Below are 16,829 nucleotides of genomic sequence, written 5' to 3' on the forward strand. Positions count from 1 at the left end.
GAGTAGAGGAGCAGGTCAGTAGAGGAGCATAGTAAGTGGTTGGGTTAGTATATAGAGATGAGTTCAGAGATGTAGGGTGGGGCAGAGTTATGAACTTCTTTGACTGTCAGGGTCATTAGTTTGAATTTTATTCTAAAAGGTAGTGAAAGCCAGTGCTGGGATGCAAAAGCCTGGCGGCAGTATTCATTATGGATTAAAGGGGTGAAAATCTGTGGCGGGGAAGGCCAATTAATAGAGAGTTACATTAGTCTAGATGTGATATGAGGATAGAGTAAATCAAAAATTTGGTGGCATCTTAGGTGATAAATTATAGTATGTGGGATATGTTACTTAGGTGAAAGTAACATAATTTAATAGGTTACTGCATATGAGGAATGGAGGACAGGGCAGAATCTAGGATAACCGCAAGGCACCAGGCCTGGGGAGATGGGTTATAGTGAAATTGTATGATGGATAAATTGAAATCATTATTTTTAAGACTGTTTACAAACTCCAATAGTTTGACTTGACTCCCTTGCCATGCAAATACAATATTGGCTATCTGTTTAGCTGTTTCCATTGCTGTTTTCCCTCACTCTTTTCATGTGGATATATATATTGCTTGTATTTCAGTTTAATAAGCAGCACTGACAGTGCCAAAATAAAGGATCAAAATATGCATGCTCAGACCAAAGATAAATCCACTTTTATGAAAATTGCAGCCAGTTAACATGGAAATTAATCTTCTTTTTGTATTTACTTGGTTACAGTAACTACTTTCAGTACCAATTAAATAGATCTTTTGGAAAGAGTTTATAACACATTTTTAGAACACTGCAATTTTGCAGTATATATATATATATATATATATATATATATATATATATATATATATATATATATATATATATATATATAGTTCAGCAATTTTAATTTCTTGTAGTCAGATGAGATGTATCATGTATGTGACTTGTGTAAACATTTACAAGTTTTTTTGCATTTGGTCACTCCATATGGAGTGTTTACATCTAACGGACCATATAGAATGACAAGCCATGTAGGTGTGGAGACTGCAAACAAAATGTAGTCAGTGGCATTCTCCTAGATGACAGGACTGTCCATAAATATTTTTGTAGCATTCTGCGCTCAAAAAGGGCCCTCAAGATTTGCAGGGAAGTTGCATACAGGTGCCCTGTGTTTTTAACCAGAAGTACCTGTTGACATGCTCCTACAATCCATAATACATTGTTGCATTTGGTCCTACTGTGTCCAAATGCATAAAGAACACCCAAACAAATTTTCTTCTTTATATATAAGATATACACTCGTACAAGTTGAGTTCAGCAATTTGGTTGCTAGGGTCCATATTACCCTAGCTACCTTGTACTGATTGAATGAGAGACTGGAATATGAAAAATGAAAACGAAATAAAAAGTTGCTTAGAATTGGCAATGCTAAGACATACTTAAAGGTGAGTTACCCCTTTATACCTCCATCTCTTAAAGGAGAAAGAAACGTGAAATCATGGGGGGGCAGTTTGTCAGGCAAATAACTAGTGACTTTAATTGCTTATATCCTACTCTGGGCCAGAGTATCTATAAAAAGAACCCTAGCTTGGGGTAGTCCAGAAAGGGTTATGCCATCTTGCCTCAGGTATCCACTGTGCAAGTTTAGGCATTGTCATATACGGTACAGTGCAGAAATCTTTAAAAAGTAATTTTTTTCTCTTTCGCTTTTGCTTTACCAGATGTACTCCTATACTCATAAATATGTATAAATATATTTAAAGTATAGCGGAAATGTTACAATGACCGTGGCCCAACGATTCATTCATACTGTGGGCCTACAGGTCCTTATTTGTTTTTTAAATATTGCTGCTGGCATTGTAAACCTTTTTAGCAGCTGGAGCTTGGACATACCTATTGTTGTTTGCAGAAATAGGGCCATAGTTATAAAGTGCTAAATTTAACAGGGGTAAACAGTAAGGACCATCATATGGGGTTTACCTTGTATGACAATGACAAATCAATTGTTTTAAATATACAATTAATGAAAAGCCTCTGATGAAGCTGTGAGTAACAGCGAAACGCGTTAGGTGAAGGAGAATTCTTATCAGTTCAGTACGAGTACCACAAGGAGGTCTAAATCCGGCTGGCAACCACCACCCTTTGGGACTTTGAAAAACCATAACAAATTGGACTGAATGCGATTTTATTGAGAACAAAATGTGAGTGTATTTATTGTTTTTAAGATTTTTTAAATAAAACATTATTATACTATTTCCGGTTTTTCTATCCCTCCCTTGGAGTCCATGGAGGATGCGAGGTTAAATTAAGACCGCACAGGAGGAGTTAATGAACACGTTTGACCACGAGAGTGGTTTGTAAGTAGGCAATTCTTCCAAACGGTGGAGGTGTTGTTTTAAAACTGTGTAGACCCATCGCTGCACTGAAGAAAATTGCTTTTACTCTGCACCCCCCTAACACTTGTTCCCTTTAACCATTTATATATAAGAGAAATTGGAGCACTTACGGAATAAGCTAAACCAAAAAAAGGGGAGCACTTATAGAATAAGCTAACTAAAAGCACATGGTGATATTTACCATCTACATTGAACGTATTACGCTATGGGACTTCCTTATTTCTGTTGCCACAGGCGCTGATCCCTTGTGCATATTTTCCTGGAAGTATACACATTTGTTTGGTTTACCTTGTATGGTAGCTTGTTAATTTTATGATGTTAACTTTGTAACTAAAAACCCTTGTTTTTGAAGGTATACACAACTGCATAGATCCAAATTACTAGTGAAACAGGTGACCAGGGAATGTGCATTGATCTTTTTTGTGTGTTTGTAGCTAATGTGGCGTGATCAGTTGCACTTATATTGTAATGATGTATTTTATGTCACCTTGTATTGCTCTCGCAACCCCTCTTCTTGTGAATTTTAGTAAAAATTACTACTTTCAGCAGACCTAGCAAGACACAAGGAAAATTCCTGGTTGGCCCAGGTGATAGTGGGCCCTTCAGTTCACTCAACCATTATACCAAGGTCATTCCTTGTTTCTATTTGGTAACAAAGAGAAGAAATGTAGGGAAGTATATATGATTATGTTTAAGGAGAATGAAGACAGAAGGAAAATAGTTTGGAGGGTGGGCCTGTGGTCAAAGGTCTTCTGATGGCCCACTGGCACCCCAGTCCAACACTGAATAGACCCTTTAATATATATAACATTTTAGCAGTGTTACTGTTTTACCTTAATGCAATCTGCATGTAGTTTGCTAGCCCTGCAACTGCACAAAAATGCTTTAGTGCTTCCTATTACCCAGTGTTTGTAATAAAAGCTGTCCATGTTTTTAACTGCCCAACAAAGTATTGTTCCCAAGGTTCTCAGCCTTGAGAAAGAAACAAGAAAACAGCAAAATATTTAAGCAAATTCCAAGCAAATACTTCCAATTTCCAGGTAATTCTTCCGGTGCTACAATAGCGCATTGGAAGAATAACTGTGACTGGACCTGCAGGGCCAACGTTACTACCATTAACAGTCAATGAAGGGACATTTTTGTCATGCAGGAATCAAACTGCGACATGTTCCTTTACCATGAAAGGGAGTAATTTTAAGTTAATGAAGTACCTCTTATTTCTTGTAAGGCCTCCTTTTTAAAATTGTTTTACAGGTTTCCTTTTACATGTAACATTGCAAGGAAGTAAAATATCAAAAATAACAGTTAACTGTTAACTTTTTGATGACACAATAGTGTATTCTGACATGAAACCTTGAATGGTAAGTATACAAACATTGTCTATCATTACAAGTTATTCAAAATATGTCTAACTTTTATGTAGAGTTGCAGGTTGTCACAACTGAAACCAAAGAAAAAAAGCTGGTTTGTATGTTGACTCCTGGTGGGTGAACTCTGCGCTTGTCCATTCCTTTGGTTAAGTTGTTGTACATAGTGGTCTGTTTCCTGGACTACTGAGTTATTCAATAGTAACTTTGTGTCGTACCATGTAGTTTGCCTAAAGGTGTAAATTGTGGTGTACATTCATTGGGGGTGAGAATGTATGTATTGCATCCATGTAGCAAAAGAAAACTGTTCGTTTGTGGTTGTTTCAAGCCAGTCCAAATGAAAGATGTAGTGGAACTCTTGTTTGACTGGTGTGATTGGTGGGAAGGTTGTTGAGAGTCAATGGTGTAGAACTGATTTTCTGGATGCCGCAGCCAGCCTTTCCGCCAAATCTTTATCTAGGAAAGTGTTAGTCCCGTATGTTGTGGCGATATCCTTGCCCAAGAAATTGTATTGGTTTCCTGGTTAAAAGCTTCCAATAGTCACCTAATTCCCTCTATAAACCTTGAATTAGTGGATGCAGGCAAAGGCAATGAACAAGGTCTGCCCATGGAATATGACATTTAGGCATCTATCTGTAGGTAAAGTACCTAAATGATAATGTCTAATCGGTGTTAACATAGTAACATAATACACTAAGTTTCAAATAGACACACATCCATCAAGTTCAACCTTTTAAGTCTATATATAACCTGTCTAACTGCTAACTAAGTCCCTGGATCAATTTATTAGCTATCTTCCATAACCCTGTATTCCACCCCTTTCTAAAAAGCCAACCTCAGCCACCCAAAGCTATGTGTCAGCCATCACAACTGATTCAGGGAGAGAATTCCACATCTTCATGGCTCTCCCTGTAAAAAAAAAAACCCCTTCCAAATGGGTGCCATGTGTCAGCTGGAAGGACCTACTGGTAAATAAAGCATCAGAGAGATTATTATATGATTCCCTTTTATATTTATACATAGTTATCATATCACCCCTTGAGCACATCTTCTCCAGAGTGAACAACCTCAACTTGGCCAGTCTTCCTCATAGCTGAGATTTTCCATACCTTTTACCAGATTAGTTGCCCTTCTCTGTACCCTCTCTAATACAATAAAGTCCTGTTTGAGCACTGGAGACCAAAACTGTACAGCATGTTCTAGATCAGTGCTGTCCAACTTCTATGGTACAGAGGGCCGGAATTTTTCCAGTCTACATGATGGAGGGCCGATAACGGAAGCCAGTGTTAGCCACTCCCTGTTTTTAGACCACACCCATTTTAAACCACACCCATGTTACCGCAAGACCATTTCCACATTAATAGCACACCAAAAAGCCAGATGGTTGGTGCTTACTGCAGGGATCAGGGCTGGAACTAGGGGTAGGCAGAGTAGGCGGCTGTCTAGGGTGCCATCATTGAGGGGCGCACTTCTTTCAAGCGTTTATTTAATAATTTGTTTCAGTAATCATGGTCACCCAGTTGTGTGGAATCCATCTTCTTCCCCTTCTCCCTCTTGCCGGCAAGTAATAGCTCCTTCTGTGCGGTGCACCACGATGTGCATACACGCGTCAATGACGTCACTGATATGTTGGGTGACAGAGAGAGGCAGAGAGCTGGGGGGCTGCTTGGTGTGGCTCTCGCTGCTCTCAGCCTTGCACAGTTGCACTGAACTGAAGACATTCTTTCTATTACTGTGAAAGTTCGAAGCTTCCTGCTGGCACAGCCAGGTACAGATTTGGGGCCCATATATTTGCTGTTGCTGCTGGGCGCTGGCACAGGTACATAAATACTTGGGGGCAATATGATGTGATCAGATTTATTTTTGGCTGCTGCTGACACAGGTAAAGATTGAGGGCAATATGATGGCTGCAGGAGGGCTGTGTGATGAATGGCTGCTGGTCTTGCTGGTACAGGTATAGGGAGCAGTAATATAAATAAAAGTGTTGTACATTTTTTCTTGCTCTCTTTATTTAAAACCCATCATGGTAAGGAGGGAAATAGTAATGCAGCACAGGGGGCACTGATTGAAGCTCTCGCCTAGGGTGCCAAACTACCTTGTGCCTGTCCTGGCAAGGATGTCACTCATATGTGAAAAAAGTTAAGTCATATTAAGACATACCCTTAAATCCATATGCCTCCTCCTCCCCTGTGTATAATACAGTACCCCAGCATATGATTAAACACCTTAGGGGCCACTAACAATAATATTCAAATGCTAACAAACCCCCAGAACAAATACCAAAGTATGACACACACAGGGAGCATATGGAAGGCAGAACAGAGCAGGAGACAGGAATCAGGACCAGTCTAATATGTACTACATACAGTGACACAGTGCTGGTGCCCCATTAGCATTTTGTAAGGTGTGAACAGGTGAACAATGTGGGCAGTTTCAGTCTGGGTCTCAGGTAGAACAGTACAGGCTTTAGGGGAGTGAACAATAGAGGTGTCACAAGTGTGAACAATGCAGGGGGATCACAGGTGTGAACAATGCAGGGGATTAGTCTGAATTTGAGGTTTATACAATGCAGGGGCCAGTTAAATCTGTAGTGATACCTTTTAAATTTTTCATATGGTAAACAGACACAGCAGAAAGACTTTTATGTGGAGGGCCACATGCGGCCCGCGGGCCGCCAGTTGGACATCCCTGTTCTAGATGGTGATTTACTAGCGCTCTGTGCAGTGGAAGAATTACTTCCTTCTACTGCAAATCAATGCCCCTTTTCATTGCAGCTCAAGACCTTGTTTGTCCTTGATGCTACTGACTGGCATTGCTTGCTACAGCCAAGTTTATCATCTACAAGGACTTCAATGTCTTTTTCCATAATGGATTTGCCTAGTGCAGACCCATTAAGGGTATAAGTTGCTTGGATATTTTTTACATCCCAGGTACATGACTTTACATTTATCAACATTGAATCTCATTTGCCATTTAGCTGCCCAGATTGCCAGTTTGTCAAGATCATGTTGCAAGGATGCCACATCCTGGATGGAATTAATTGGGCTGCATAGTTTTGTGTCATCTGCAAACACTGATACATTACTTACAATACCTAACCCTAATGAAGTAATTGATGAACAAGTTACATAAAAGTAGACTCACACTAAGGGGCAAATTCACTAAGCCGCGAAACGCCTAACGCTAGCGTTAATTCGCTAGCGTTTGGCATTTTCGCTACTGCGCAAATTCACTAACAAATGCTGGCGTAGTTTCGCTAGTGTTACTTCGCAACCTTACGCCAGGCGAAGTTTCGCTAGCGACGAAACTACGCAAATTCACTAACTTGCGCAGTGTAGTGAACGCTACCTTTTACACTAGACTTCCTTCGCCACCTCAGACCTGGCGAAGCGCAATAGAGTAGATAGGGATTGTTTAGAAAAAAAGTCAATTTTTTTTCTAAGTCCCAAAAAAACGCTGGCGTGTTTTCTACATGATGGCTGATAGGCTGAAAAAGATTGAAAATTTTTTGGGGCTCTCCTTCCTCCCCCTACATTTCCTGACTCATGGCAACTTACCTAGACAGTGGGCACATGTGTAGGGCAAAATAAAATTTTTATTTGCTGATTTGAAGGTTTTCTAGGCATTTGTAGTGCAGATACGTGTTCCTCCATTGAAATTTGAATTTCGCGCCGTATGCAAATTAGCCTTCGCTAGCGTAACTTTGCTTTATATAGCGAATCAACGCTAGCACAACTCCGCAACCTTACGCTACCCCTGTGCGCAACTTCGGATTTTAGTGAATTTGCGGAGCCCTGGCGAAACTACACCTGGCGAAGTGCGGCGAAGTTGCGCCTGGCGCAACTTCGCATCTTAGTGAATTTGCCCCTAAGAACCTTACTCCAAGTAGAGAATGTACCATTAACAACCACCCTCTGTACCTGATAGGGTTGCCACCTTTTCTGGAAAAAAAATACCGGCCTTTCTATAGTTTTGACATTTTTTCCTATTGGGGTTGCCACCTTTTTTAAAATTCTTTACCAGCTGGTGGGGGGCGGGGACATAAAGGGGTGGGCCGTGCCGTCAAAATGGCGGTCTGTGACATCACAAGGGGAGGGCCGCGCCACGGACACTAAAAGAAGCAAACGAAAAGCTAAGTTCCAGGGGATTGGGGGCAGGCCGAGGGCTCTTTTTAATTGTATTACAAATTTACCGGCAGCTACATTGCAGGTATATTTGTAATACCGGCCCCGGCCTTGGCAGGTATTTTACCGGCGTGGCAACCCTATTTCCTATTAATAACATTGGCATCAAGCTTCATTTTTAAAATACCAGCCAGATGGCAACCCTAGTACCCGATCCTGTAGCCAGTTTCCTATCCATGTGCAAACTTCTTCATTAAGCCTAGCAGCCCTTAGTATAGAAAGCAGTTGTTTGTGGGGCACAGTATCAAACACTTTGGCTAAATCATACCTCCCAACATTTTGGAAGTAAAAAGAGGGACAAAAAATTTTTTCCGCATGTAGCGCAGCAATTTTTTGACCACACCCCTTTCTGTGACCACACCCCCGAATTACCATGTTTGTTTTACAAAATTTGGCAGGTTATGAAAGTTTGAAAATATTTCTCCTTATCTAAACTGTGTTTTTGTGTCTCAAAATTGTTACAAAGTATCTTTTATTTGCACCTGTTAGCTGTTCTGGGCTCTCTGCTAAAAGCCAATTAAGTGAGAAACTTTGTTTCTTTTTCAGGCTGTTCAGTGCAGAGAAAAGAGGGACTTTCCAGTACAAATGAGGGACTGCGGGTTGAGCTGTCAAAAGAGGGACTGTCCCTCCGAAAAAGGGTCAGTTGGGAGGTATGGAGCAGTTGGGGTGCACAATGCAAAATACTAGAAAACCACACAAAATCGGTGCGGCGTAACACAATCTTTTAGTTAGCCTTTATTTCTAAAGTAACATTTTAGGAAACATACTCTTGCCCTAAGCAAAGATGGCTCACGCAGCAGCTGCTAGGCAGTGCATCACATTCCCGAGTCAGTTGAATGGCTGCACTTGACAAGAGAGCACGCACCCTGAGCCACGCCTCTGAAGAATGACTGTTGACAGAGCTGTGCGCGCTCACTGGAGGTGCAAGTCCGAAGTGCGCGCGCATGATCCGAACGTTCCCCGGGAATTCCGCGCAGTTAGGAGCGCGCGCCTCCTTCCTTCCCGTTCTCTGGGCAGTGACTAGGAACTGGCAGTCGGCAGTCATTCATTCGCCTCTGCGCGCATCATAGACATGAGTGGCGAAGCAGTTCAGGCGCTGTCGGATTTGCAACTGGGATAATAGGGACTGCAAAAAAGGGGGTGTTTCCCCTTCTTCCTCTCTCATGTCCGCCCCGCACCGATATTGTTGTCCCCCGTAAATGGTTCTTTTGGTAAATACTGAGCTTCTACTCTGCAGCCATGTCTTCAAACCACGCCGTGCAGCCAGAGACTCGCAAGTTCACCCGCGCGCTCAGCAAACCAGGCACCGCCGCGGAGCTCCGACAGAGTGTATCAGAGGTCGTGCGAGGCTCCGTACTCATGGTAAGAGTCGGGGGGCGCAGGGTCTGCAGCGTCACGTGTGTTGGGGGGGGGGAGGAAGCTTTGGAAGTGCTGTCACTCAGCGCCAGTGACACTGTTCCTCGGGCATAGTCGTGCGATTATCGCGGGAGTTGACTTGTCAGCCGGGGGAGGCTGCCCATGGTGGTGCTTCAGCAGGATAAACAGTAACGGCGTGCTATTGATTCACTGCTTAAAAAGTTAGCAGCTCTGTGTGTGTGTATTAAGGTGGCCATACACGGAAAGATCCGCTTGTTTGGCAATGTCGCCAAACTAGAGGATCTCTTCCCGATATGCCCACCTTGAGGTGGGCAATATTGGGCTGATCAACGATGGGTAACAGGCGGTTGAATCATGGGACCGCATCAAGAACAAATGCGGGCCGCGATCCGACTGGTTTTTTTTTTAGTCCCGTCTGATCTACATCTAGCCGACTTTCAGCCAGATATTGATCGGGGAAGCCCGTCAGAGCGGGCCAATAAGCTGCAGACTCGGTCTGTCGGCAGCTTTTATCGGCCCAAGTATGGCTACCTTTAATTCTGAGCGTGTTGGCAAAGTGTCTGCTGAAATGTAGAAATAACTGAAGAAAGCTAGAGGAGCCTATGGGGCAAATTCACTAAGATCTGAAGTTGCGACAGCTACGTCGCACTTCGCCAGGCGTAGTTTCGCCAGCGATACGCAAATTAACTAAAATGCGAAGTTGCGCTCAGGGAGGCGAACGGTAGCGAAGCTGCGCTAGCATTAATTCGTCAAGCAAAGCGAAATTACGCTAGCGAGGCCTAATTTGCATACGGCGCCAAGTTAAAGTACAATGGACGTTTATGTAGTAGCAAATACATTACACTACACAAGCCTGGGAAAGCGTCATAAAATAAAATAGAGTTATTTTGCCCTATACATGTGCCCACTGTATAGTTTAGGTGCCATATGTTAGGAAATGTTGGGGGGAAGGAGGGTGCCCCCAAAAAAATGTACGATCTTTTTCAGCCTATCACCCTTAAAAAAGGAAAAGACGCCAGCATTTTTTGGGACTTAGAAAAAATTTCAACTTTTTTTGAAGCAATCCCTATCTACTCTATTGCACTTTGCCTGGTCTGAGGTGGCGAAGGCAAGTCCCTTCGCCATAGCGCAACTTCGCCTGGCGTAAGGGTGCGAAGTAGCGCTATAGTAGGTCCACTGAGCTAGCAAATTTACGCCAGCGCCCGTTAGTAAATCAGCGAAGTAACGAAATGACGTCACGCTGGCCAATTTGCGCTAGCGTTAGGCAATTCGCGCTTTAGTGAATTTGCCCCTATGTGTGTATGATGCCTCTCAGCACTGAATTACTTTAGGCTCTCCTCCCTGAATTCCTACTATTATTGTGTGGCATCAAACAATAGACTTCAGCAGCACAATTACACCACTGCTATTCATGCACTAGTTAGTACATCTTATTTGCAAAATCACTTCCTCTCTTTTAAATACATATACAGTAGGGTACATGTATGTATAAAAGGCTCAAACACTATACCGAGGCAATGCATATCAGCATTGTTTTTGCAACTGCCAGTTCTCAGTCAGGCACCCTGGGACAATTGTTAAAGGAAACATTGGAGCCCTCATTTTGTAGGAAATAATGTATACTATATGGTGCTGGTTTTACTTTTGGCTGTAAATTTTTTTTTTTATAAAAATGTCCCCTTTATTGGAGCTACCCCATAGAAGTTCTCTGGTCCCTGTCTGTGTTTCAAAAGAGAGGTAGGTCTCTGCCAGAAGCACAGTAGGATGCGAACAGCCAATCACAGCCCTGCACACAAGCAAAGGCTTCATTTCCCTATCAGGTCCTGCTAGCTGCTGATTGGTTCCTGTCCTACAGTGCAGTGTCCTGAGTTCTGCTGGCTCTCCTGCACAGCCTGGGAAAGGAGGCAGCAGTAAGTGGAACATATGGGCGGGGTTATTGGGGTTTTTGCAGAAATACAGTGAACCCTCAAATTTACATCCCCTGATTTTGAGTTTTTCCTCATTTTACATTGTTGTTTTGTGATCCCACCTATATATTATACATAGTACATTTCCCATTTTTACATTTTTCCTGAATTTTACACCATTTTCTCTGTTCCCCTGAAAAACGTAAAATGGGGGTTCTACTGTAATCTCTAAGTCAGCAGAAACACAATTATTCTATATTTAAAAGAGTATCAAAAACAAGTTGTTCTTGCAGTTAACCAATTATAATGTCAGATGGTGTAGAGGTGAGTTACTAATTAACAATTTATTCAACAAGAGAGTAGTAACCCCACATTGTCTGACAAATCAGTTTTATTCCAAAATAATTAAAAACGACAACTACCATTAAGGTGCAAAAAATTACTAATCATTATAATTTTTTGCATCTTAATTGTAGTTGTCGTTTTTAATTATTTTAGAATAAAACGTATTGGTCAGACAGTGTGGGGGTTACTACTCTCTTGTTGAATAAAATATTTAAAAGCGTATAATGCACTAGTATGTTCTACTTTTTCACATAAAATGTCTCCTTTGATGTATTCCAAAATTGTCCTCTGGATCAGCTAGCACTTAGGCAGGTTTCGCTATGACAAAAAGCATGAACTTGATGGGTACCTGTTATTTATCGGCTTAAGGTACTGTGTTACCTGTGTACACACACCACAGTGTCCTAGTATCCTTATTTTATATAATAAGGACAGAATCTTCATATATTACTGTCCGTATGAACTGCTATACCCCATTCAGTCATCCAAAGTCTGTAATGGAAATTAACATTTTGACTTTACAGTTTTAGAAATACATATTATATGTATGTATAATACACACTTATTATTAGTACCTTATTGTGGATTATATACATAAGGACCGGTGGGCTTGTCCGCATAACTAACATAAATCAAATAAGTATGATATATTATGCACTGGACTGAATATACACTTATTTGCCAAGTAACTTTGTGCAAGTAATTGTCAGCTAAATAATTTTTTACTGTTTGTTTTATAACATGGAGTTAGAGTAGCAGTAGTTGGACCTCTACCAACTGGCTGAAATAAGTGGTTGTGTCAAAAAAAAAAAATGCTTTAGTTCCTTACATTTTTATGCAATCTTTTTGTTCAACCCCACTAAATTAAAGCTGAAAGTCTGCAGTTCAACTGCATCTGAGTTGTTTCATTTAAAGTTCATTGTATTAATGTACAGAACCATAATTAGAAAAAAGTTGTCTCTGTCCGAAGACTTATGGGCCTAACTGTGGAATGCCTCTGTAAGTTGATTGCACTTGGATACTCCTGAGGTAAGCAGCTGGAGAACTGTACAATGTCACAGTTATAATAAAGACAATTTTGGTAGGGTGACTCATTAATACCTTCCACAGAGTAGGTGCCTGTGGAACATTAATTCACCTGACAACCAGTCACATTAATGTACTGTTGCATGAAGCAAAAGTACTTGTGAGCGGCCCTTTAGACACTTATAATGCCTGCAATAGCTCGTATGTGGTTTATTCCCTAGGGAAATGTGAGTTTTGGTCTGGCTATTATATTGATCCTTCAAACAATATAAAATGTGTCTGGTATTACAAGAGACTGCTTTGCATGATAATTTGTCAGTCTTTTTTTTGCCTGGCTTGAGATATATATATATATATATATATATATATATATATATATATATATATATATATATATATATATATATATATATATAGTGAATAAAGTACCCCCTCTTGTAAAATATAAGGATATTATTAGTTACCGAGGAGTTTCATGACCATATAAAAACACGAGGCCGAAGGCCGAGTGTTTTTATACAGGTCATGGAACTCCGAGGTAACTTATAATATCCTCATATTTTACAACTGGGGGTACTTTATTAATTATAATACACAAATTTTAGTGAGTCATGTGACAGAAATGACATCACTACTCACCGTTTATAACTGATGACATCACTACTCACCGTTTATAAGGATATAATTTACAAGATATTCATGGCTTTTGTGTATTATATATATATATATATATATATATATATATATATATATATATATATATATATATATATTATATATATGACATATTCACAGTATGCAGTACAAAATACCCTTTGATTATAGAATAATCTGACAATACACAATTGCTAGTAAGAGGCACACCATGTTAGAAAGGGAATGTAAGTTGGTGCATACCTTTTGAGCCGTCTGTGAGGCATTCATGTTAGAAAGGGAATGTAAGTTGGTGCATACCTTTTGAGCCGTCTGTGAGGCATTTAAATCTTTTTCCATGCATAGTAAGACTGGATGTTATGTAATAAAAAATTTAATGTTAAAGAAATATGCAGTAAATTCCAGTCTTGTGTTTTAGAGCCGTATGGGCCCCTGTAAGTGCATAAGCATTAAGAATAGCAACATAAACAAGGGGTCCAAAGAGATAACAAAAGATTGATTTGTAGGGTTATTTTCATGCCCACACGTAACTAACTTTTATTTTCTTTGGTACATAGGCAGAGTAACGTAAGATATGTTAGTTCTTTTGCGTTAAAGAAACATTAAAAACATTAAAGTTTTACTTGCTTTACAGACATGCTTTACTTCTGTACCCTTATTTGGCCTGTTAAAATATTTGGTGCATTTTATCAATTGACATTTGAAAACCAGTTTTCCTCAAACAACTCATAACAGTATTTTTATGTCACATGGTGTAGAGATTTAAGCTGCTGCTGCAGTTCCCTGTCTCTGCTGCTTACATTGCATAAACTTGTTAGGGTGGATGATTGTACATGTTTCAGGGAAGGTATATTTTACACTGAATCTCAGATCTTATGAATGTGCAGCATGGCAGGGTGAAAATATAGATAACTTGTAACCATTGTTCTACAGAGCACAAATGTATTTTGATATTTGACTTTAGCTGCCAGTAACTTTTTCCCACTTGCCCCCCTTGTGTTATTTCTAATAATTGGTATCAGATATTATAAACCAGTTATATAGTTGTGCATTTTTTAATAATATGCAATGGGAAAGGAAAGCCCCAAATTGACTTTGTCATTCAGCCTACTGAAGTTGTTGCCTGTATGCACTTTGTGTACCTCCTGAATACTTTCATTCACATTGCACTTCCACAAGGTTAGGTTATGTTTTATCCCTCTTTTTAGTTAGCCATTGCACCAGCTGCTAGATACTCACAACATCTGAGAGAACTGTGGTTAAAGGGATTCTGTCATTTTTATGGTGTAGTTTTTATTTCTAAATTCCACTGCAAATAATTCACTCTACAATATAAAATTTAATTCCTGAACCAGCAAGTGTATTTTTTTAGTTGTAATATTGGTGTGTAGGCAGCCATCTCAGGTCATTTTGCCTGGTCATGTGCTTTCATAAAGAGCCAGCACTTTAGGATAGAACTGCTTTCTCTCAAGCTGTTGTTTCTCCTACTCAATGTAACTGAACATATCTCAGTGGGACATGGATTTTACTATTAAGTGCTGTTCTTATATCTATATACACAGCCTATGAGTAAGTCCTTGGTAGACACGAAACACGTCAGGCCTTGGTTTTTAAGTATTGAAAATAAAATGTAAGATTTTTTAACCCTTTTACAATCTGACTCTGGCTTTACTACTTCGTGGGTCCAGACTTGTGCCAGCCTCTTTAAATGATTTCTGCTGTTCTTATATTTACCAGGTAGCCGTTAACTTGTGTTAGGGAGCTGTTATCTGGGTACCTTCCTATTATTCTGTTGTTGGGCTGCTGGGGGGGGGGGAGAGGGGATAATATAACTCCAACTTGCAGTACAGCAGTAAAGAGTGAATGAAAGTTATCAGAGCACAAGTCACATGACTGGGGCGGCTAGGAAACTGACAAAATGTCTAGCACCATGTCAGATTTCAGAATTAAATTTGAAAAAATCTGTTTGCTCTTTTGAGAAACGATTTTCAGTGCAGAATTCTGCTGGAGCAGCACTGATGCGTTTTGAAAAAAACGTGTTTTCCCCCGACAGTATCCGTTGAAAATATCAGATCATAAATTAATTGTTGGTAGCACTTCAAAGCAGAGGTTTTCAGCGATGGGAATATAAGCACCTTGGTGACCCATAATTCCCATGTAGCTCACTACTGAATTATTCTTATAACAGTTTAACTGTGTAAATTGTGTTTGTCACATGGTCCTGTTTGCTATGACTTTAAGCTGTGGGCAAAACCAGATCTTCAAAGTTCACAGGTATATTTGATGTAGCCATAGCAATCAGTAAAATGTTGACTTGGATGCTGTCCTATTTGCTAGCTCAGCAATAGGATTTAACACTGTAACTCCTTCTAGGCACACTTTGCAATTACCTTTAGCCAAAAATCAGATGACTTATTCTATAGTCATGGTAGCTCAATACTAGGCAGCTGCGAAGGCACCTGCTTTGAGTATGCTTTGTGACCACTAGTAATGTTTATTTCTTACAGTTACTTCTGTTTAAGCAGTATGTTCCCCACTTTTTTTTGCTGCAGTAATAGTAAGTTTGCTATCCATTCAGATAGTGACACTGCTATATTCAGTACTATAACACATGCACACCAATCATTAATTAGGGATGCACCGAATCCACTATTTTGGATTCGGGCGAACCCCTGAATCCTTTGTAAAAGATTTGGCCGAATACTGAACCGAATCCGAATCTTAATTTGCTTAGGCAAATTGGAGGTGGGAAGGGGGAAACATTCTTTACTTCCTTGTTTTGTGACAAAAAGTCACGCGATTCCCTCCCTGCCCCTAATTTGCATATGGAAGAAGGATTTGCCCGAATCCTGGCCAAACCCCAAACCGAATCCTGGATTCGGTGCATCCCTATAATTAATTAGTTTCTCTTATAAAGAAGAAAATTGTATTTCAGAAAATGTTATAGCCAATAATAGAAACACTTCTAGAAGGGCACCCAAAAACTCAAGCTTTCCATGTTCATGAAAAGATATGGTCCAAATATTGTATGAAGTTTTGTTTCGTACAACTTTATCTTTGCGTCTGGCCAACTTTACATCTGCGTGCAGTAAATAATTCTAATCTTGTTTGATGTGATTAATTGGGTTATGCTTGTCACATGAATAAATAAAAAATTGCAGCTTTCTTTTTTCTATATTGCTGCATGCTATAAGGGTGATAGGTGGATTTTAAAGGAAATGTCATGTTAGCAAGTACACCCTTGAGTAGGCGGGTGAGTTATTTGTACCTAAGTGTTATAAAATAATGGGTTTGCAGACTCTTCATGACCACGGCAAATGGCTCCCCTAATTTTCTTGCTGTCACAACATTACTTTGTTGTTTTAGGATTGGCATGCCTGTGCGTATCTCATGTTATCATAGCCTGGCAGTCCAAATATTTAGTTTCACCTCTAAGATCTGTTCCTTGCAGTTAGAATTTCCTGTCAGTGTTCTTTTTTAACCACAACGCAATGTGATGGCAAGCAGACATGCAAAACATTACATAATAACTATAAAGAGATGTTAAAGTGTATTTTCAAAAATGTAT

The 16,829-nt window shown here is 40.1% G+C and overlaps 1 protein-coding gene across 3 annotated transcripts in view; it reads left to right on the forward strand.

Annotated features, from left to right (window-relative positions):
- Window positions 1–8,760: 8,760 nt before the first annotated feature.
- The window catches only part of LOC108709750 (dedicator of cytokinesis protein 9), a 161,326-nt gene continuing 153,257 nt past the window's right edge, over window positions 8,761–16,829 (forward strand). For all 3 annotated transcript variants that reach the window (XM_041584268.1, XM_018249866.2, XM_041584279.1), the window contains exon 1: window positions 8,761–9,314. In XM_041584268.1, the coding sequence (XP_041440202.1) occupies window positions 9,192–9,314 (123 nt within the window). In that variant the 5' untranslated portion in view covers window positions 8,761–9,191. The remainder of the gene's footprint in view (window positions 9,315–16,829) is intronic.

Source organism: Xenopus laevis, chromosome 2S (genome assembly GCF_017654675.1).
Source record: "Xenopus laevis strain J_2021 chromosome 2S, Xenopus_laevis_v10.1, whole genome shotgun sequence".
Taxonomy (NCBI): Eukaryota; Metazoa; Chordata; class Amphibia; order Anura; family Pipidae; genus Xenopus; species Xenopus laevis.